Source organism: Mchenga conophoros, linkage group LG19 (genome assembly GCF_057382185.1).
Source record: "Mchenga conophoros isolate Kocher_MC1m ecotype Shallow Benthic linkage group LG19, M_conophoros_male_GT1.1, whole genome shotgun sequence".
NCBI classification, from domain to species: domain Eukaryota; kingdom Metazoa; phylum Chordata; class Actinopteri; order Cichliformes; family Cichlidae; genus Mchenga; species Mchenga conophoros.
The window spans coordinates 15,014,125-15,037,216 of record NC_140544.1 but is presented as its reverse complement, the minus strand read 5'-3'; the positions used below and the strand labels follow the sequence as shown (position 1 = coordinate 15,037,216).

At 40.5% G+C, this 23,092-nt stretch overlaps 2 protein-coding genes across 9 annotated transcripts in view; one reads left to right on the top strand and one right to left on the bottom strand.

Annotated features, from left to right (window-relative positions):
* ralgapa1 (Ral GTPase activating protein catalytic subunit alpha 1) overlaps positions 1 to 16,004 on the bottom strand; it is an 85,422-nt gene extending 69,418 nt beyond the window's left edge. For 4 of the 5 annotated variants that reach the window (XM_085258063.1, XM_085258064.1, XM_085258066.1 and 1 more), the window contains exons 1-18: positions 15,636 to 16,004; positions 10,275 to 10,385; positions 10,149 to 10,198; positions 8,127 to 8,184; positions 7,901 to 7,944; positions 7,521 to 7,698; positions 7,263 to 7,378; positions 6,735 to 6,873; positions 5,899 to 6,107; positions 5,464 to 5,781; positions 5,199 to 5,378; positions 4,983 to 5,054; positions 4,726 to 4,874; positions 4,480 to 4,603; positions 3,944 to 4,090; positions 3,707 to 3,797; positions 3,271 to 3,435; positions 1,868 to 2,017 (exon numbers count right to left, since the gene is read on the bottom strand). In XM_085258063.1, coding sequence (XP_085114189.1) covers positions 1,868 to 2,017; positions 3,271 to 3,435; positions 3,707 to 3,797; positions 3,944 to 4,090; positions 4,480 to 4,603; positions 4,726 to 4,874; positions 4,983 to 5,054; positions 5,199 to 5,378; positions 5,464 to 5,781; positions 5,899 to 6,107; positions 6,735 to 6,873; positions 7,263 to 7,378; positions 7,521 to 7,698; positions 7,901 to 7,944; positions 8,127 to 8,184; positions 10,149 to 10,198; positions 10,275 to 10,385; positions 15,636 to 15,741 — 2,407 coding nt within the window. In that variant the 5' untranslated portion in view covers positions 15,742 to 16,004. The remainder of the gene's footprint in view (positions 1 to 1,867; positions 2,018 to 3,270; positions 3,436 to 3,706; positions 3,798 to 3,943; positions 4,091 to 4,479; positions 4,604 to 4,725; positions 4,875 to 4,982; positions 5,055 to 5,198; positions 5,379 to 5,463; positions 5,782 to 5,898; positions 6,108 to 6,734; positions 6,874 to 7,262; positions 7,379 to 7,520; positions 7,699 to 7,900; positions 7,945 to 8,126; positions 8,185 to 10,148; positions 10,199 to 10,274; positions 10,386 to 15,635) is intronic. The other variant, XM_085258067.1, reaches the window with a different exon arrangement.
* A 301-nt stretch (positions 16,005 to 16,305) lies between these two features.
* brms1la (BRMS1 like transcriptional repressor a) lies at positions 16,306 to 22,164 on the top strand. 4 transcript variants are annotated; one of them, XM_085257733.1, is made up of 10 exons: positions 16,306 to 16,465; positions 17,433 to 17,594; positions 17,821 to 17,911; positions 18,005 to 18,132; positions 19,069 to 19,148; positions 19,364 to 19,460; positions 19,580 to 19,669; positions 19,806 to 19,870; positions 19,958 to 20,058; positions 20,253 to 22,164. In XM_085257733.1, the coding sequence occupies exons 2-10, from the start codon at positions 17,456 to 17,458 to the stop codon at positions 20,341 to 20,343; spliced, it is 882 nt and encodes a 293-aa protein (XP_085113859.1). In that variant the 5' UTR covers positions 16,306 to 16,465; positions 17,433 to 17,455; the 3' UTR covers positions 20,344 to 22,164. The 4 variants fall into 4 exon arrangements, with proteins under 4 accessions (XP_085113859.1, XP_085113863.1, XP_085113862.1 ...); XM_085257736.1 differs by having other exon boundaries at positions 16,327 to 16,378; XM_085257734.1 differs by having other exon boundaries at positions 16,327 to 16,458.
* Positions 22,165 to 23,092: the final 928 nt, after the last annotated feature.

Genomic DNA, 23,092 nt, shown 5'->3' with positions numbered 1-23,092 from the left:
GAAAATGACATACATGTTTGTTCACTACTGGCTGGCCCAGAATGAATTCGATTTATATAATAAATATGCATATATAAACTAGTTCTAGTTTACATATGCAGGCGTGTTTAAAATAGCATTTTAGCAAGCTGCTGAAGACATTCATTGATCAGGCATAATATTATAACACTGACTGATCCAATGGATGAACCGCTGTAGCTCAAAGCAATGAAAAATTTAATGCTGAATACATTAAATACAGAATACACAGTGCATCACAGTTTCTTCTATGTGTGGCTACAGAACTGCAGACCAGTCAGGGTGGCCAAGCTGACCCCTGCCCACCACTGAAAGGTGACCTGCCCTGATTACTCCGGTTTCTTTTATATCGCATAGATGGGTGCGCCTGTCTGTTGTTTACCTGGGGAACACCTACCGCCAGGATGCACTATGGGAAGACAGCAAGCCAGCAGTGGCAGTGTAATGTTTTGGGCGATTTTCTGCTGGGAAACTCTGGGGCCTGCCATCCATGTGGATTTTACTTGGATACATACCATCTACCTAAGCACTGTTGCAGACCATGCACTCTTTTGTGGAAACAGTACTCCCTGATGGCTGTGGTCTCTTTCACAAAGCAAAAATAGTTCAGGAATGGTTTGAGGAGCACAACAATACAGAGTGCGTGCCCCTGCAGGTAAGAGTTGACAGCAAAAGGTGAACCAACACAATATTAGGCAGGCAATCAATGTTACGCCTGATCTGTATATATTGAGGTGATTATTTAACACATCCTACAAATACAATCACAGTTGAGTGATTCCAACAAACATACTTGATCATCTGGGTGACTGCCAGATGTACTAACACCTGCCAAAGCATATCAGCACTTCAGTGTTTTGTTTTTGAGTTTTTTTCTATCTGAGAAACAAGGCTATGTATTGGTTGCTCTTACTTTAATGTTCAGTTTCTGCCCTACTCCCCTCAAGTCTTCTCTCAGTTGGCTCCCTGGATAGGTTACTGCTGTGGTACTCCTCAATATCAATCAGCTGCACTGGCTGTCCTTGTGCTGTCTGCTTTGTGAGCTGTCACTAACCTCTGTAACCACAAACTTCAGCAGGTGGACGAAGGATTCTCACCATCTGCAGAGCAGAACCAGAACTAGCACTACCACTGCCAAGTGCAGCCCAAGACATCAGAAAAGGAGAGTCACTAGAGAGGTAGCTCATGTTACGCCACCTATAATCTGTCAGCTGATTAGCTAAAAGACCCAATCGGCTCCTTTTTTTTTTTTTTACTGTTTACAGAAAAAGAAAGTTCTTAATTTAACTTAACAATGTGATTCTTCCTTTAAAGATGTAAAGAAACCTCTGCATACCTCCTTGAAAACATTAAGTCTGATAAAAAAAAATAAAATAAAAAAAAAGACCTTTAAGCACCTCTGTTCTTCCAGTGGAAGATCTTGCATATAAATATTTTGTATTATATGATTTGGGAATATCTTTCAGTTTTACAAAAATATGCCCCTTTTGCATCTTGCAAATAATCATTTTAGGCCATCTTTTGACATTTTACTGAACAAAGACTGTATTTGAGAAACAACTTGCTTGTTAAACGATGAAAAAAATTCAGAGATCTACACTTGCAACATGCAAATTTTGCGCACTGCTGATCAACAGCTTTTAAGATTAGCCAAGTTGCAGTTGAACTGGGAATGGGGTCAATGACTGTTGATGGAGCGGATGAAAACTGTTGATCCAGTGATAACAAACAAACAAGAAAAGAGAAATATTCAGAGACAAGACAACAGGCAGAGTTTCAGTCTGTGTAGACGACTAATCCAGGCAGGCAGGCAGCAGGCAGGCAGACAGGTAGTGCAAAGAGTGTGTACCTGCCAGCTGGTCGGCAAGGGGGGGTAGTAAAGGGTGGTGGTGGTGGTGGAGGAGGACAGGAAGAGGTGGAGCCAGAGCAGGAGCACTCTTAGCACTGCGGATAAAGGCTGAGGACAGCAGAGAATCCCCTGTAGAACAGCTACGCAGGGCTGAGGAAGTGGGAAGAAGAGAAACAGAAGAGAGGAAGAGTGTGGGACAGAAAAGGGAAAAATACAAAAAAGAGGAAAAAAGTATAGATAAAGGTTAAGAGGTAAGTGAGGAAGGAGAAGTGGAAAAGAGTACATAAAAAATGAAGATAATAGAAAGAGAGAGCAAGTGAATACGTTTAGTAAATAAGACAAAAGCATAGAAACACAGCTTGGAGGAAATTAGTGGAACAAGAGACAAGTGACAGGATGGTATTGAAAAGGTGGGCTCCATGATGGGCATGGAGGGACAGAGACGGGAAGGGAAGGTGAGGGAGGGGTGAGACAGGGTTAGTTTTGCAGGAAAGTTGGTGAGTGAGAGAGTGAGAGAGCTGGTGGGAGTTCTGCAGCTCAAGTCTCTTCATAAGCCCACGACAAACAGGAACGCTACATAAAATTAAATGAAAATGGGAATCATCATGTTGACATTCAAGAAAATATCCTAAACTAATCCGGTTGTAGAGACCCTTCTGGAACCAAACCTTCAATCCCTGCAGAGTGTGGAGGAACGTCCTTTGTTGTGGTTAGTTTCAATCTACTCTGGCATTCACAACTGGAGCAGAACCGTCTTTATCGTAATGCATAACACTGAGATTATTCAAACCGGCTGGCTGCGTGTATTCACGTTTGAAACATCTTTGGTAATATAGCTTAAAAAAGGAGGAAACAGTATTATATATGGATTTCAAGGTTAAAAAAATTCTCTACCAAAAGAGTCAAATATTTTATCAAATATTTAATAGTACTACTCAAATTTTTGGCATCACAGTTACAATTTTTAATTGGGGTATTTAGAGCTGTGAATGTATTTTTAAAGTCCCAACTTGATTTTCGGATTTGTTTTATTCATCATCTCAGCTGATACTAAACCTATTCAAGCATTGCTGTAACTACATCTTTCATACTAATGGCCACAGCTAAAGATTTTCCATAAACATGACTCCAGAGAGGAATGGTAGTGAGCATATGCCACAGCTTCCTGTCAGGCTGACAGATGGGCAGGAGGAGGGAAGCAGAGGAGAGACATTAAATCAAACAAAACTGACTTGAGAAGAGCGTGACGGTATCCAAAATCTACTGAGGAAAGACAGCATGCTAGTTTGGCTTTGTTGCGCACCATTTATTTCTCCAAAGTATGCATAGACAAATTCTGGGAGTCAGTGCTATGAACATTTACATTCAAAGGGAGCAGAGTTGTAGGAAGAGGGCACACTGACCTACAGTCTTCTGCCGGACAATACTGCGGGCTTTTTCGATGCCTGGTGACCCAGCGGTGGTGGCGCTTCGCTGTCTCATGGCGGCTGCCTGGCCTGGTTGGTCTCTGCTCCAGCCTTTAGAGAAGGAACGATCGACAACCTGCCGCTGGCTCTCCGGACCAATACCTGTTGTAAGAACAGAGGAATGACTTCTCGGTGAACTGAGCTGAAAACACGTGTGCTATTTACATCTAGAAATCTGCTAAATTTACAAATTAGTAGTTTTTCTGTGACCTCAGTTTTTTGCAGTCAAAAAATAATACATGAACAGACCAATTTATATTCCAGAGCTGCATTTGGTTCCAGCAGTGCGATGTGACAATCAGCCGGCTGTGTTCCAGATATGCTCTTAGGAAGTCACAGGAATGTCTTTTGAAGGTCGGTAAAAGTGACTCACCTTTTCCTTTATGTTTCTTCTGTTTTTGTTCACTGAGCTTGTCGAGAGGCAGCTCATTCAGATCGACACTGTACAGGTTCCTTGCCAAAACCTAAGACACAGAGACATAACAAAGCTTTAATCTTTTACCACACTGTTTTAGGTGGTAACAGTTGGAGGACTTGGATAAGTGTTGAACTGAATTTATCTAGTTATATTAATAGCAGAGCGGAGGTATATGTGGTCCCTGTTCAGTACCTTTGTAAGCGTCTCCATGGTCAGTGACCATTCAGTGACCAGCTCCTCCCAGCAGGTTAGGGAGGAGAGGACAGAGAGGAGGTCATCCCACAGCTCTCTGCTTATGTAGACGTTTAAGTTGCCCTTAATCCAGGCTACTATCAGTGTCTGTACAGAAAGAGAGGGATGAAGTAAAATAAGTCATGCTGGCAACCCTAGAGTGTGGTAACATATTAAAACACATGATTATATAATATTGAAATATAGAAGTCTTTTAGATGATGACCGGGTTTCCAGGCCTGCTGTGCCCCCTGTCCCACTGCTATCCGTTATAGTCCCAGATGCTAATGTCTCGTGTACGCCTGTTCTATGGCTGATAACAGCCACAGAGCCAAACTTACCTGAACCCCCTGTTCCCAGCTTCCCCCCTGACCCTGCCCCAGCTCCAACCCCAGGCCTCTCTCCAGCCGAGTGGCTGTGTGTGTGGAAGTGACTGAGCCGGCGTAGCCGGGCCTTCCAGTGAGCCTCCTTATTTTCATGACATTATTATAACGTACCTGAAAGATGGGTCCAGCTAATCTGCCCGACAATGTGTTGTTCTTCTTGCCCTGAGGCATGATGGATGGAGGCCTTTTCATTACTGACTCTGTCACCCTCAGCAAAATCAGCAAGATCTGCTCCCTACAAATTCAGGAACACTCGTTAAAGCTAAACGGTTCTTCTTCTTTAATCAGAAACAGCAGGTAGTTGAGAGCACACAAATGTAATTAGATGGCATTTTACGCTGCTGTTTGTGTTTTTACCATGTCTTCTGGTCCATGGTTTCATGCATGACAAGGCTGCGGTAGATGTTCAGCACTCGCTTGCACATATCGACATGCTCCTCCAAAAGGATCTTAATGTCGTTGGCTGGTTCCAGCAGGAAAACGTTAGAGGAGTGGGTGATAAACACCTGTAGAGGAGACAGAGACGGAAGAAAGGCAATCAAAACCACAAGAAATATTTAAGAAATAACACCAAGATTGTGGAAGTTTGGCAGTTTTTGTGTGTGAGAACATACCTGTAGTGTAGTTTGAACTCCAGCATGAACACTGTATTCCAACAATTCACTGTCAATCACTTTATTCATTCCCTTAAAAAAAGGAAAGTACACAAATAAACACTTCTATTTACCTCAAGCTGGTCTTGAGAACTGAAACTTGTTGGCTGCTAATGTACAGAACGTTTACCTGAGTATTTCAGCTAATTACATGACTGATTTCACAAAATTTCTCACCTCATCATCTTTGTCTCCGAATTGCGAGCCTGTATCCATACTTGTGGCCGTGACTATAGGATAAGGGCCCTCCTCTGGCTCCTTCATGAAAACTGGTTTGTCTTCCATGGAGATCCACTCTTGGTAAACTCGGACCACCTTTCGCATTGCCGCTGCCTCGCACATGGGAAGAAGAAACGCCTGCAGCAACCGGGAATATGAACATGTCAAGAAAGATACAAGGAAACTGTTCTCACTTTATGATAAATAACCATTTTTCCTTAACCTGTCGAAAGATCTCTGTGATGAAGTTGACGTTGGTTCTGGAGCTGGTCAGCACTCTTCTCACCACCTCCATGTCTGTCAGCTGCTCTTCATCCATGGAGCAGAGTGAGGAGGAGCTGGGCTCTCTCTCTGTCAGTGTAGATGTGTTCGAGTGGCTCTGTTCAGGTTCAGTCCCTGCACCTCCGGAGAGCTCCATGCTTCCTCCTCCTCGCCCACTTGAGCTTCCGCTTGCTTCAAGGTGGCTGTCAGATCGAATCCCTCCCACACCGCTGTCCTCTGAGCTGCCTGTGGAGCGAGCTGCAAATCCAGCTGCTGCTCGCTGAAGGTAAGCAGAGACAGGGTCAGAGGTATTTTAAAATCTTTCGCATTTGCTTCTGCAAATTGAGCAGTTAAAACACAAGAACCAAGTGATGCATAATAATGTGCTCATACTTACCTGTATGTTCTTGGGGACATTCTCTCCCTCTGTTCCTGGGATGTGGGTATGTGTGTTGGGTCGTGGCTCGAGCCAGAAGGAAACCAGCCAGCGGATAAAGACAACTCGAGCCTGAAGGAAACTTTCCTTAGTGCAATACAGCGTTTCGCCGCTGTCCTGCTCTCTGCGCACAACACTGTAGTACGGCTTAGAACGCATAGGAGGCACATCTATGGATGACGGAGAGAGGAATATATATTTAAGGGGCACAGGATTAATTATGAGGTACGATCACCGAGTTTTGAGTCTGTTCTTGTTGTGCACAAAGTGAACACAACACAGTCATGTTGCATAGCTAATAAAAGCAGCACAGTGTGGAACAAACACCAGTCTTCTCAGAAAAGGACAGTGCTTACAACACAGCATCCTTCAAAGTGAGACTGTCAGAGCAGAGTTCTACTGTAACGTCCAGCAATGTTTGTAAACTATTCAAACGGCGATGCGACGACAGCTGGGTGCTCCACCATGATAATGAGCCAGGTCTCAGGGGCTCATGTTTCTCCTGTTCAGTTTTAGTAGGTAGAGCAGATCATTAATTAACTGGAGTCCATGCCGAATGTCCATTGGTGTAATGTGTGTGTGAATTGGTGAATGCAGCACTTTTAGTACCACAAAAGTGCTTTAAGTTTAGAAAGACCAAAACATGAGTTCATTTATCATTACTCCACTCCAGATTTGGCTCCCTCTTGTCTAAATTGAAGGGTCATTGTTTTCCCCAGTACACATCACAAATAAATAAATGTTTCTTTGGTTAAATAAGCTTATTTAGTAGAACTAAATGACTTAGTAGTACTAACCCAGCATGGGGCTGTAGAGGCTGGTTTCCATGGAGAAGTTGGGAAAGATGTGAGGAAGGTAGAACTTCCTGAAATGACCAAAGAGGAAACTGAAGCCACGTTCATGGTTCTCTTTACACCGCCACTCTAGAGACTTTGCCTGTTTGATAGAAACATAAACACACAGTTAGACAGACAGACAACCAAGCCTGTGTCGCACGGAGAGCAGAATAGGGTCAAGCAGAGAAGAGCACCATTGTTTTGGGGAAAAATGTTATCAGTGTGTGATGGCAGCAAGCAGAGGAAATACAAGCGCCAAGTTACTGTGTAGCAACAGGGGATGCAATTTGTATTTTAGGGGTTAATGATTCCAGTAAGGAACTAGGTCAATACCTAATTCACTGTCAGATGTGGCCACAACCAAATCAGTGAGTGATGCACCCAAAACTCGGTTTCTCCCATGCTTTTAGCGTGAGTTGCATTAGTAAGGCACTGCAACATGTGTAGTTATGCTGTGTTAACTGTGTTAGTAAAGAATCAAGATAATACCTGGTTTACCATGTATTTCAGTAGAGCTTCTAGGAAGTAGGCAGTGAGATCTTCCTGGTTCTTATCACCTGACTGGGGAGGAACAAGTGGAGTGATCTCTTCTGGAGTCACCTGAGCTGCAGAGAGGAAAAGAACAGAGTATGGTATGACATTAAAGGCTGCGAAATATCTTTAATATATTAGAGGTGCAAAAAAAAGAAGTAATGTATCTATGAGTCTAATGCACTGTGTTTGAGAGTGTGTGTTGATAAAACTAACTCTCTGTCAAACTCAGTGGTGGGTTGATTAGAGTATCCAGGGTCCGTGGAGTCCCGTGGCAGAGCGGAGCCGGGAATCCAGGAATCAAACAGGCAAACATGCAGAGCTGCTCACGTTCTGCATTACTCTGTAAGGCCTGCATCCATAACAGGAACAAGCGCACACCTTCACGGCGGATCTACAATAACAAAAACAAACAAAAAAAATGAGAGGACGGGAGGGATAAATGAATGCATAAATGAACGCCCAGCAAAACTCAATGAACTCAGGCAACGTTGCAAAAAAGATTCTAGGTCCATAGGACTATCCAGTCCTGTGGACTCTGGATCAAGAGCCATGACTGACAGGTAAAGGAGTTTCACTGAATCACTGAGCAGTACCTTCAGAGAGTTCCCAGTGTGCAGCAGCTTCTTCAGAATCAGCCCTGAAAGAGAAAGGCATGTCAGCTTCATCACCTGCAGTGCACAGCTACTCTTACCTCTCTTTGAACTCAAGAAGTTGCCAGAAGCACTAAGATGCTTTGAGAGGCTGTTTGAGATTCAACATTACATATGGAGTAACCGTGTGAGTGGCCACAGTGTAAAATACTGGTTAAAAGTGAGTTACCAATACTGTGGAACTGCCATCGGCTCTGGATTCTCTCGGGTAGGAGCTGAAGTATTTTCTAAATAAATGAAAAAGAGATTCACGTTAAGAGTGAGTCTTGCTATATTATTGATTACAGACAACCACCTCCAGCTGAACGTCAGCAAGACCAAGGAGCTGGTGGTGGACTTCAGAAGGGGTCAGCACAGAGACTACAAGCCCATTATCATCAATGGAGCTCCAGTGGAGAGGGTGCAGTCCTTCAAGTATCTTGGTGTCCACATCTCCTCAGACCTGACATGGGCTGCCCACATTCAGGTCCAGACCAAAAAGGCTAGGCAGCGCCTGTATCACCTACGACAACTGAGGAAGTTCAGGGTCTCTCCAAAGATCCTCAGGATTTTCTATACAGGCGCTGTGGAGAGCATCCTCACACAGAACATGACATCGTGGTTTGGGAACAGCTGTGTGAAGGACCAAAAAGCTCTCCAGAGAGTGATCCGTACAGCAGAACGCTGCTGCAGGACTGCTCTCCCCCCGCTTCAGGACACCTACACCAGGAGATGCCGGACTAGAGCAGCGCAGATACTGAAGGACCCGTCCCATCCTGGCAACAAACTGTTCCAACTTCTGCAATCTGGTAGAAGGTTCCGCATCTTCCGGGCAAGGACAGAGAGACTCAAGAGGAGCTTCTATCCCCAAGCCATCCGTGCCCTAAACACACACACCCGCCCTCTCACATCATCTATAATTGACTGAGACAGGACTCTTCCAGACACTAAACCAAGGCACAATGTACATTTCAAATTCCTTTAATTTTAAATATGTTTATATTGTCTATCCTGTAAAATAGTCAGATGTCTATTCATATTAATGTACAGAATTCACCTGCTTGCTGCTACTACTGCACATTCACCCAGTGTATATACTACATACACACATATATATACACACACACACACACACATATATATACACACACACACACATATATATATATATACACATATATATATATATATATATATATATATATATATATATATATATATATATATATACACACACACACACACACACACACACATACACATATATATATATATATATATATATATATATATATATATATATATATATATATATATATATATATATATATATATATATATATATATATAATGTTTTTCCTCTACACCACCCCCCCCCCCAATTTTTTGCACATGTCGAGGAGCGTGTCAGGCTACATTTCACTGTGTGTTATACTTGTATAACTATGCATGTGACAAATAAAGAACCTTGACCTTGATATTGCCCATTCATTGATGAATTCACCGGTTGGCTGGTTAATTTCTCATTCGTGCAATGCAATAATGGAAAAATTGTTGCTATGTTTTCATTACATAGTTGCACTCTTATGGTATTATTGAAAGTTAATATCACAATGTAACTAATCAATCAACTGTTTATTGTTTGGCCAAAGTTCTTCAAGAAAATCAGCATTAAGCATCTTCCTTTATCTTAATTCTCACTGGAAATGTGCTCTGCCCAGCCCTGCTCTGAATTGAAAATATGTTGAGGGGCAAACGGAGGTCAGTAACACACACACACACACACACACACACACACACACACACACACACACACACACACACACACACACAGCTATCTTATCCTGGCTACACTAAGCACCACCACATGCCAGTGTCTTTTATTCAGTGGAATGATAGCCAGTGTTATGGCATCCATCGAGAACACCAACAGAGAGGCCGAGCGTTTGGAAGCACAAACACCTCTGTGGTTTAACAAAATGTCAGGGATCCACCGTGCAGCCACACTCTGTCCTGTTATTTATTTCTACCAACAAACCCCGACATTTTGAGGTCAGCTTCGTAGGACTGAATGTTGTAGAAAAAAATATCCCAGATATAACAGTTAGCTTTAAGATTCTGGCAACGACGTGCAAGTGCAAATGTGACATATCCTCAATGAAATCAAACTGTACAATACTTATAATCTAAAAATCTGTAAGGTTTCAAATACCTCAAAGATGAAGAGGATCGAGTCCAGCTCTTCCCTCTGAGATTTATGACCTGAAAAACAAAGAATAATTTATTTATGCCTACAATACCCGTTAAACCACCATTTTATACCACCTGTAATACTTACCTTTTTGCTTGAGGCTGACCTCAATGGTGACAAAATTCTCAAAGAAAACATAGTAGATATGAGAATAGTTCAGGTCGAAGAATTGCTTCAGCTCGGCCGGCTCCGCATTTTCTAAAAAAAATTAACGGTACAAAGGATCAGAGGGTCAACGAACATACACATTCAGGAGAATAGGAAAAAAATTCAAACGCAATAAATTCCCCTACATCTGCTTCAGCGTTTACACCCATTAACATGAATGTAACTTTACATTTTCTTAAACACATTTAATCTCTCATCCAAGAGGCTTAAAAATCCAGCCGCTTTCTTTCCAAGCTCCTTAGACTAACATGACTTGGATGACAGAGAACCTACACAGACATTAACCAAACATCACACACTCAACAAGACCTGGATATTCCTCTTAACAATCCCACCTCTGTACAAACAAAACATCGCATGTGCATCTTCAACTCAACCCCTCTAGTTTAAGAAATCAGAGATTTTCTTTTTACTTTGACTCTGTGAATAACCAATAACTGGGGAATAACAAGTCTTATAGGACACTGGCTTCAAGTATCTGATTTTAAAACAGATATTAAATAGTATTAAATAGTGAGAAATATAAAATGCTTCACAACTATCTTTTTGTGACAACTCACACTCATACGTGCCTGTCAAACTAAGACATCCTGTATTCCTCAGAGACAAACTGGGGTTGGAGCTTTTCTTGTTTATTTCCCAAATCTCTGGAATAGTTGACCTAAAATGTCATGAAAGGAAACTCTACTGATTACCAGAAACCCATAAAGAGACACTTTTTAAAAAAAATTGTCCGTTTAACTTGTGTTGTTGGTTTATGATGGTAACAGGAAATGGTGCTTTTTATAGTACCGCTGCAGAGGGGTACTAACCAGCAGGTTCAGCCACATTAGTGATCGAACACACTACAGATACAGAGAACATTTGTGTTATCAGTATCAGCCTGTATGTGCACTGTATCACTTCTGTGTGATTTCGTTTTAAATTAGCTTTCCTATGCATGTTTCTTTTGTCTATTGTGCACCCCTGTAAAGCCTCTTAAACCTTTACACATGAAATACAAACACAAATCGACTCAACTACAAGTCAAAATTCATGCTTAAATGGAGAAAACACAGTGGTGAGAGGACAATTCTCACTCTTCTTCACAGGAAGCATATTTAAATAAAATAACCCTACCACCATATATGGGCGCTCTAAATATACCCGTGTTATGTAAAGAAGCTGTAAAAACAACACACAGCTCAGTTTGTCATGCAAACAGTCTCTTTTCAAGAATAAGGAAGTTTACTTGATGTGTTTTGCACCTCACCATTAATGGCAGCAGTTGAAAGAGACACACACACAAACACGCTGGTTTAAACACACTCATATTGAAACACAACCACCACTGTGGCTGAAGGTCATGCACAAACACGAATTTGGTCCCCATAGCCTAAAAAGCAAAACCGAAACACACCACAAGTTTTAAAAAGGCTGTGGTGTGATTCTGAATCTCTTAGCAAATGATGCAGAGTCTTTTCTGCTATTTCATCTGATTCAAACAGCAGGGATATATTTTCACTATGGATGACACACGATAAAACTTCGACCCTCTGTGCCCCATAATTTAACACCAGATGACCCACTGAGGATCCTGCAAAGAAGTGACCTTCTCAGAAGTTGTTCATTAAGCTCAATAACACAGTTGTAAGACGCACAGCATCATTATGGTGAATTCGCGTATTCTTGAAACAGACAACATGTTCATAAATAATATTTTTTCTTAATTCAGTGGTGCAGGTCTACAGTGCAATACTGTTAAAGCTCGAGTTCGCTAAACAAGCAAAAACAGAACTGAAAAAATTACTTGTGTTAACTCATAACAGGCCTTCATTTGTTAGTGGACAGAACAGAAGTTTAAGCATTTTGCTGATATTTTTGGCTGTTTTACAAACAAAAATGAATTTTATGCTTAAGTAAAACAGTTTTAAATCACAGTCCTTGTGATTTTGCTTCTTTTGAAGGCCAACACCTTTTTGGTTGTCCCAGAAATTTCCATATACAGGACAAACCCACTTTTGGCTGCTTCCTTATTCAAGGCGGTCGCCACAGTGGGTGGGGCGGCTTGTTTGATTTGGCAGATTTTTACCCCTGACACCCTTCCTGATGAAACTCCAAAGGAATTAGTGTCTCCAAAATCTGTATCTGGAAAGACAAACCCTTATATTCATAAATGTAACGACATATTTGTACAATATTCTCTTTAATCATTTATGCAGGCATGTATGGCTCTAGGAATTGTTTTTTTAATTAAGAATTTTCCTTGCAATGTATGGCAATTAAATGGCATATTAAAACAAATAAACAAAATCAGCTTTTAGGAACCATTCTATTTCTTTAAAAACATTTGTATAACAAAAATGCTTCTGTTAAGTAATGCCATACAGTCTCATTACCTTACAGATTCTTACTACAGACTGTAAAGTGGCTGCACTAGTTGAGGACATCAGTTAATGTGTGATGGAGCACCAATGCAGTACAGCTTCAAGTTAATATTTTTCCCAGTCTGTCTAAACTTTAATTCTCCTCGCTGCTTGTTAAGTTATCGTTCATGCATTACTCCTAGTTGGATAGTCAACACATTGTTTGAATGTTTGCAGAATCTTAATGAGCTTGAAAGTCAACATTGGCACGACCACCTTTATTCTTAAACACAGTCTGAACGCTCTGAGGCAGCTTTCTTTTAACTTCTTTAAGTAGCCTTTAGGAATAGTTCTGCAGACTTCTTGACAGACATTCAAAGCTCTTCTTCGGATGTTGGCTACCTTTAGATGATCCCACAGTGGTTCAATAATGTTGAGGTCCAGGCTTTTGCGAGGCTAATCCATGACTGATAATGTTTATTTGTGTGTTTTTCTATCCAGATATGATTTCCTACTGTTGCCAATCCAATGGTGGATCTGATGGCACCTTTCTGTGTTTATTATTTATCAACATGACACAGCCTCCATCGTGTTTTACAGATGGCTACAGAAGCTGATTGTTGTACATCTTTCATGACCTCCTGCATACTTAATGACAATGACTTGAAGCAAAAATAAAAAAATTTGGATTCATCACACCATCAGACTTGTTGCAGCTGATTTTCAGTTGGCTTCTTAACACCCACCCTTCCACTGAGCTGACTTCTAATCAGGCTTTTGGACACAGCAGATGAACTGATCCAAACACCTATTACAAGTATGTAAAATTGTGTTATCTTTGGCATTTTTATAACTTCGACTTGAGAAATGTGAAGAAATGGTGTGTTTTTGTTACAGATACAATTTAAAATTGGTTCTTTGCTAAGTTTTCTGTTTTGTGTATACACAAAGTTCATCCCTTGAGTTAAGTACCCTTTGTAATGCTTGAAGGTTTGCAGGTCAGTTTTAAGCGACATTAACCATAATATGAAAATGACCAGGAACAAAGACTGGACTGAAAATGGGTGAAAAAGTAGCCAATTTTAAAGAAACAAAAGAAAACAAAACAAAAAAACAACAACTTTGAAAGACCTTTAGAAAGCCTGCAAAACTTTACCTCAGGACCAAATTTAGAAAAAAAAATACAAAAAAGCAAAATATAAAGAAAGGGACAGTGGCTCGGGATGTTTGCACAGTACGCTGCAAGTTAAATCTGATTTTGTCCATTTAACTACATTTTGTGAAAAATCAAACTTTCAACATCATCTGGACATCCTTTTTGGACTTTTAAACAGAAAAGTTTTTATCAATTTGAATAAAATGAAACAAACAAAACTTTCTTCATCAAGACACGAGTAAAAAATAACAAATACATAAAAAAAATAAATAAAAAAAAATCACTCATGACTCACTCTGAGGACTTAACTGGAATAATCTGAACACTGTTTCTTGCCTTGTATGAGAAAGTCTGACTGGACCACTACTGAACTCACAGTAAACATCTGTTCATCTGTAGTTAAGTTATTAGAATAGTAGAACAGCTGGTTTTAACTGAGGAGTTTATCACCAGGTTTCTTTTTTAAATAAAGCTCGTTTATGTAAAGAGAGAGGGGGTCTGGAATGAAGAAAGCCAAAAGGGATTTGGGAACAGTTGCTTATTAACCTGATTGCATAGCAGTGCAACAGCTCCTTTTACTCATTATGCCATAATAGGTGTGACCAGTTTTGAAAACCTAAAAATTGCTCAAGAGTCTTAGTGCTCCTGTCTGCTTCCCACAACGGCTGGAACAACAACAACAACAACAACATGAACAAATACTTAACTGCTGCAGTTAACAATTCTTCAGTGTTGTGCAAATGAAAACCACTTTCTTCATTTCATATGGCAACTTGACTGCAAAACATGTCTTTAGCCATTATTCAGTCATCTGCTTCCTTTCAGACCATTTCACTTCAAGTGTGTTTATGTCTCAGCCTCTTATCATGGTCCTGTGTTCCCAATAGAGAACAGGGAGGGGGCACACCCCTTTCCTTTTCTGTCTTGCACACACATACACAAACACAGACACCAGTAACTTTTACAATAGAAACAGGAAGCCGAGCTACTGGACACAGAGAGGAAATAGTAGAGGCTATTTCCCTCTCTGGTCGGTGTGGGAGTAAGTGTGTCAGTGAAAGACACTCATCCATCACTTTAATACCCTGCTATCTTCCTTTATTCTCCCACGCATTCATAACCCTGAATGTGGTGTTGTGTTGCAACACATCTTAACACATGTTAAGAAAACATTCAGCATTTCTCACACATCAGGCCTTTCCCCAAAACTCACACAGGCACGCCCCTGCAGCAACCAGAGAAGCCTGGCAAACGGCCTGAAGCATCACTGAGGTTGTTTAGATGTTCAACGCGCATCACACCTGATTTTATTTTATCCAAACACCCCATGCCAAACTCCATTCATAAATCTGACGATGTAATGGTATTGCTAAACAATCAATATAAATAACAGCCTTAAAGCTTCCCCTTTAACTCGACAGCAGAAGCAGCCAGGCTCCTTTAAAATTCACTTCGTATACTGAGAGTTACATATCCATCATTCTGACGGTAAAAGGGGGCGAAACTATGACTTCAGAGATAAACAATTCAGAAAAAATAATATAACCTTACAAAATGTTTGATGAAAGAAAACGGACATGATGCCGAATTAATGAGACAATTTCAAAATATTCTTCTGTGTTCTGGTTTGTGAAAAGAAATCCGGCGTGTCTCTCTACAATCGAGTCAACTTTGAACTTGGAGATTTTCTGACTTGAGTTTGGTGTGGCATGCACCAAGGCAGTAAACTGAAATCTAGAAGCTAAGCTGTTCGCCCTTTAATAATGCTTTCTAACTTACCTATGACTATTCTGAGATGCTTGAGCCTCGTCAGCACGTCCTTCTTTGGGTCCAGCACTTTCTGTGTGGATTTTTTAACGTCCCCATGAGGTTTTTTGGAAAACATTCCTGAGGCAGGAGACGCAAGAATGCGATGGTAGACAGCAAGGAGGAGCTAGCCTGTGTAGCCAGCTAATCTTCAAACTATAACGAAAAACGTGTCTCCCGGAGCATTAGCAGCCCTCCGCAACAGCGTGGAGTATTTCTACGGGTAAAAAATTATCAGAGAAACTCATTCTCTTTAAACTAAGACAAATATGTACAGCGTAGCGGGGCAACGCATCCATCCATTGCACCTCCCTTCTCCACAACAGTCACTAGCTGCTTAGTTAGAAAACATCATGGCGGAGGAGGGGAGGGGGGGAAACAAAATAATAGATAGCAGATAAATTCAACGCAAAAATGCCACAGTAATAAGCAAAATTTCTATCCCGTTTGTCATAAATATCACACAGATCTTACATACTTTGGACATACGTGGATTTTAATCTTTTAATGTTTTAAACGTGCAGGATTCTGTTCGAACTCTCCGCCTCAAGCTAGAGCGGTGAAACATGGGTAATGTAGTTTAAGCTTCCACAGTGGTCCTCTATTCATTAGACTATTCTAGATGAAAAAAACTACAATTCCCAAAACAAATAAAGGCGTCCTGCAGAGATTTGTTTTTAGCTTAGCTGGAGCACACGAGTGTAATCGTAACTGAGGTATAACGATAAGTTTTTACTTTTTTTCCCCCTCCGAAAACATTTTTTCCCAACACATCCTGCAAAGTACCACCTATCTTGTAAGATGTGAGTCAGTTAAAGCTTGCTTGTTTGTATATATTTGTAATTAAGTCGTGATAGTTTTTCTTGCTACTTGACTATATTCTCTTGCTAACGTGCTAACGAAATGCTAATACTGCTGTCGTGTATTGTTTTTTTTGAATAATTTAATAATTTCAAAGCTAAGCTAGGGAGAGCTTAGCGAATAAACTAGCATAAGCAATAAAATAGTGTGTACGATTATTGTCTATAATATTCAAACACCTTGAGGATACTTTTCAAGTTCCACCATTAAAAACAGTTAACTGAAGAAAAATGTGTATGAGAAGTCGTTCACTACGAACAGTATAAACAAATATCCCACATTATTAGCTTCTTTAGTTAAGCTGAATATTACACAGGTAAATGTGAGTCAAAAAAATCACCTGGTTGATCAACGATCGCTGGATATATGAAGGACGTAATCAAACTAAAAACCCAGAAATAATTCTAAGTTAAGAAGTTATATAATTTTATTAGCAGGAAAAAACAGAGTTGATGTTCTTTAGCAATACATTTGTTAGTGATATTTAATTAATTCGGGATGAGCGCATCAATCAGAGCAGCAACTGAACTATTAACGTTTTAATCAACCTACTAGTTGTGGCATGCTGATTTGTAATTTCCCTTAGTGTTTTAAATAATCTAGAGAAAACATATGGTAGGATGTGAAGAAAGGAACTGCGGTACTGCATGAGGAAGTCAGAGGTGGCAGAGAAGTGTGTGATCATGGTGAGGGAGGTGTAACAGTGAAACAGCAAGGAGGAGAGGTAGGGAGGGGACATGAGTTTAAATACCGGGGTCAACCATCCAGAGCAATGAACAGTGTACAAAAGAGGTGAAGAAGAGAGTGACTACCATCAGTAAAATATAGGAGTTCTGCTGCCTAACAAATAATTGAATATTGTATGTGCAACTGGCAAAACAACCTGGCTATGTTTCTGTCCCACACCAGTAACCTGACGCAGAGTTGCCGCCATGCCATTGCACCGTGACCGGGAGAAAAAGGAGAGTACAGCTGAGGAGATGGAGGCGGAGGAACATGAGCAGGAGGCATCAAGCTCAGAGGAGGAGGACTCTGACACTTCCTCTGTCTCTGAGGATGGAGACAGCTCAGGTGAGAAACACTGGTCGCAGGAAATGAGCAGAACATTCCTGTACAGCTGTCATTAAAAATGAATACTTGAGTGAATCAATCAGATTTTACAAAGTTGTCAAAGCTTCAACTGAATATCATTATATTCCTACTCAGCAGAGTTTTCTTACATAGCCACCGAGTTGCTCCCTTCTTCCATCAAAGACTCGTTTCATACCAAAGGTGTGTTTGTTTTATGCTGTTCTAGAAATGGATGAGGTGGACTGTGAGCGGAGAAGAATGGAGTGTCTGGATGAAATGTGCAACTTGGAGAAGCAATTCACTGATCTCAAAGACCAGTAAGACTGACTCTTTGCTTCAAATGGGAATTGTTTTAGGAAAGTCATATAACAGTGAGTTGCATCCATATTTACTCCTGCGTCTGTGTACAGGTTGTATCGTGAGCGTCTCAGTCAGGTTAACAGCAAGCTGGCAGAGGTGGAGGCTGGCCGGGCGGCAGAATATCTGGAGCCTCTGGCAGTACTGCTGGAGAACATGCAGGTCCGCACCAAGGTGGCAGGTAACTTAAATGCATAGACACCTTCACATCACACTTGCATTTGTTGTTTATGTAGCCAGCTGTGCAATGCCTTCTGGTAGAGTTGCAGTTTGTGCAGCAGGGTGTTGAGTTGCCTGCTTTGCATTTGCAGAAAGTTGACATGTAACCTAGTAACATGAATTAAAAGTGAAATGTTTGCAGAAACACATTTTGTGTGCCTTTTTTTGTAATTACAGAAAAAGTGTGTAAGCCAATGTGTTGTTTTCAATTTAAAATCCAGGAGTAGTATTTAATCAAAGTATTTATTTAATCAAACATGGTCAGTGACTGTATGGCTGTAAGTGGCTGTGGGAAACACTGTCTAAAGTACACATAGGCAAAATACATCTAGTGGATAATGCAAGTCCATCCTGCAACAAATTAGTAACAAGCAGCATTCTAATAAGGAAGACTGCTGTTGGTGTGTTTAATCAATAACCTGTGCATTGGTGCATATCAGACTGCTGGCAAGATGTAGCCTAATTTAAATATACATTGCATCCATTCAGAATTTTTTTTTATATATCAACTATTAACTATGTAAAGATTTACATTAGCCAGTTTTTGCATGCTATCTAAGTCACAGTATGGAAATGTGGAGCAATCCTCAAGTGCAAAATCCCCACTGTGAGAAACCACACGATGTGGTGAATTTGAATTTTGCTGTTTGCATCTGGCCTCAGCACTGAAGTGGTGTTTTAGGACCTCTTAAACAGACTCTTGGGGAAAAGTGCTGGCCCAGGTTAAGTTAGATAGCACAGAGATGGTGTCATTACTCGGAACGTGCAAAAACAAGTTTCTTTTTTTTTTTTGACACGCCCTTTCAAATAAAGGTGTTATTAGTAATAGCACAAGTTCTTTGACACACTGATCTCTTTATTCATTTGGATATTGTGTGTCTCTCTCCGTCTTTGGCAGGTATCTACAGAGAGTTGTGTTTGGAGTCTGTGAAGAACAAATACGACTGTGAGATCCAGGCAGCATGTCAACACTGGGAGGTTGGACACACCGTTTAATATACCAAACTATTTTTTTTTTATTTAGATATGTGGTAATGCAATTGTTTTCTCTGTATTATTATATGGTCTTTATATTATAAAGGGCTTTGAGGTGATTACTGCTGTGATTTGGCGCTTTATAAATAAAACTGAATTGATCCAGTCTGTGTGTATGATTATGTGTTTTATGTGTTATTTTGACTCTGTGTGTGCAGAGTGAGAAGCTGCTGCTGTTTGATACAGTGCAGAATGAGCTGGAGGAGAAAATCCGAAGACTAGAGGAGGACAGGCACAGCATTGATATTACATCAGGTAACACAGTCATTCACGTTGTTTGATTACGTTTGTACCCTCCCACCATATACGGGAAGTCACGTTACAATGAATGCAAAGACAAAACATTTGAGTTTTTGTTTTTATTTTTCTATCAGAGCTGTGGAATGATGAGCTGTCAGGAAGGAAGAAGAGGCGAGATGCTTTAAGTCCAGATAAGAAGAGGAGACGCCCGTCGGTGGTGTCTGATATCCTTCTAATGTCTTTACTCTTGCTCATAATGATTCTACTCCTAAATAACTTAACTACTTGTGCTGTAGCCATGTGTCTGATTACATTTCATCCCTGCTCTGGCAGTCAGTCACTGTCCTTAACTCTGCTTACGTCCATATATTGTCTACATGCTACCAGATCTGGACATCCTAGAGGACTGGACCGCGATCAGGAAGGTATGTGTTAATGTGCAGGACTCCACCCTCTTTCTTATTTCTCAGGTTGTGTATTCCTGATTCCTTTTTCTTGCCTCCTCTCCTGAGGCTCTTGCTTGTGAGCCATCTTTTCATAATGTGACATGTGGCACATCTGGAATCCTCATCAGTTTTCACCTTGAGAAATTGAAGCAACAACTGTCTACAAAGTACGTCCCTCTCCTCCAGAAGCATTTTAGGAATTAAGACATCTAATATGTACTGAGATTGATTTCCAAGTCATAGGCAGAAGGATGAGGAGGCACAAAATTCAGAAATGTGAAAATCCTCTTATCTTTGTCTCTTTGTGGCGGTTTATTGTGTGTTTAGGCAACATTTAACAATCATGTGTGTGTTCACCCAGGCCGTGGCTACGCTCGGGCCTCACAGAGGGAGATCTGACTCTGAGAGCTCTGCGTTCCCATTCAGACCTGACAGAAGCAGGCCCATTCTAAACTGCTGAGACACCCACACAAGCAGCCGCATAGGAAAAAACACCTCAAGGACCTCCAACACGGAAACCTCTACATGACACATGGTGGCATTCAGGTCTGCAGTCATAAAAACGCACACAGCAGGACATTTCTCAGTCTTCACAGAATCCTCTGCACTTCTCAGCTGACAGTGATTCCACCTGTCTGTGAGATGATTGGTCAAGCTGCCTCTCCTGCCAACCATCATGACTTTAATAGATAAACAGGAACGGAAGCATTATTGATCACCGCTCGTATGTTTGGGTATTGCTGCTTTATTTCACACTCAGGCTCTGTAGACGGTTTCAGCCGACACAGGTTTTTGTAGTTTGTTAAGAAAACCACAACAATTAAAACAAACATCTCATGTTAAATGTTATGAAAACGGCTCAGCGCGTAAAAGCCATTGATGCTACAGCTTAAGCATCACTGAACCTGTTCCTTCAAAATGCTTTTCAGTCAGTGTTTAGATTTTGAATACATCCATTCACTTCGGATGCACAGATGGCCTTCATTAAAAATTTAAATGCTTCTCAAAGGTCGTATGCGGTGAGGTTGGTGTCCTCGCTCCACATTGTGGTTGCCTTGAGTGAGTTAATTGGTGAGCTTATGCTGGTAAAATGGGCGGGAGTATGAAAATGAGTCATTTGTTTAAGCAAACATTTCAGCCGAGCATCAAATTCACATCAAGTCTGACTTTTTACAGCTTGCAAACTCTGTGTCGATTATTGGTTGGTAAAGAAATCAGTCGTTCTGTGCTCAACAAGGTCGAGGACTTGGTTTGACTTCAGATTCACCATGTGTTTTGCTGTAGGTTTTCAAATTTCAGGCTTCCAGTGACTAAGTGGGGGGAGAATACAAGTTCATCAATGATGCCATAAAATATATGGGTTTTTTTGTTTGTCTGTTTTTTTGCCTTTAATACAGTTTACTTTTTGAAGACCATCCATGAGATATTTTACGAAACCAATAAAAGGGGTTATTTGGAAAAGAGTAATGCACAGAATTCCTGTCAGTGAGCTGACTTACAAAGACTTTTTGTCATTAGTGTAAGAGTAAAAACAGGCATTTTTCTTTTCAGTCTGCCTTGTTCATACAGTACAGTGTTTATGGACAGTCAAGGCACATTCCTCTGGCTTGTAGTGATGGAATGCTAAAACAGCGGTCTCTGTAATGTGCTGAAAGAATTATCCACCAATACCAGATCTTACTTTGAAGGAAGTGAGCCAGATCTGTGCTGAGACTGACCAGAAAGTTTCATTAAATTCTGTTTGGTTATTTTAGCATAATCCAGTGGATATAAAGAGCAGAAGGTGGACTATTTTAAGTGAGGGCTAAATGTAATGTATAAACAGCACATGAAAAGTTAAAGTGCTAATGTTGTCATTCTGCAGGTGTTGCATCCTCTTCTCTCACATCTACCTCTTTTCTCTCTCTCTCATGCTCTTCAAAGTACAGTTCACATTTTTCCTCATGAACGTGTAAATGCTGGCATCTTTATGAACACCGTTAGGTAACTTAGTGGTTGGCATGGTTGTTCAAATTTGTTGGCATTGTTTCGTTGTTATAAAGCCTGCAGAAATGTTAATTGTACGTGGTGGTGGGGGGAGTTAAGCCAACAAAATCCTTTAATCAGTCATCTCACGGTTGATGATGAAACAAAACTGCCATTTGATAGCATCGTTTTTTATGTATAGGTTCTGGGGATGTAATATCCAAAAGTTTGGACAATAGGTTTTCACTTGCCCTTTTCTTGTTTATCATGTTGATGATTTTACAATTAAAAGTTGTTTTATAAACATGTCCTTTAGGCGTCTTTGTGAAAGCGCTGTCGGCAGAGCTACTTCCTCTCGATTTCAGCCTCGCATCTTTGCAACTGATTGCTTCATTAATACCAATGAAATATTTAGCAACTTTCTGCAGTGGAGCTCACAGAGTGCTTCCACATCTTTAAAGGAAGCAGCAATGGATGCAGGAACTAAATGGGGAAAAACCTGTCGAGCTCTCAAAGTATACACTGTGTACTCTTAATGAAATAATAGAGCAGATGTATTTCCTCTTTCAGAAGAACGTGCAGTATTCTCCTACATTACCTAATGATTACAACAGGTTAGAGGATATACAGTTACTATTTAGTAACTGTATATCCTTCTACTGTTTTTAAGTTGTGGCAGGATGGCCCTGCAATTTTTTTTTTTTCCTTTTCCATGTCTCAAATCTACTTGATGTAACTGACTGACTAATGTAAATCCAAATAAATATGCCCCTGTAATATAATAATTTGTACACACAAATACTGTATAGCAATATATTAAATAGGCTACACTAGCTCCTAAAAGCAAAAGAAGTTCCATCAGATTAAGTTACAGCATCAAAACATGTTGATTCAAAGTTCCACGGCGGAGGACTAGCAGGCATTTAAATGCATTTTAAGTTTTACAGTTGATAAAGACTTCATTCATACTAAGAGATACACAATTAAATGACAAAAGTTCTAACCCCCTATTAAAACTTTAGTTATAGGACAGTCTGGGTAATGAGCTAGCAGATCTTTTTCTCAAGTTTTACATGTTTAATGTTGACAGAAACTTTCTATTAAGCTGTATATTTACAGGGAGAAATTTGCATAATTATGACTGAAGCTGGAGAAGTAAACCTTTATTTTCAGATTTTTCTGAGCATCTTTAAAATATTCTGGAAATGTATCATGTGATAAATCACCAGAAGTTGA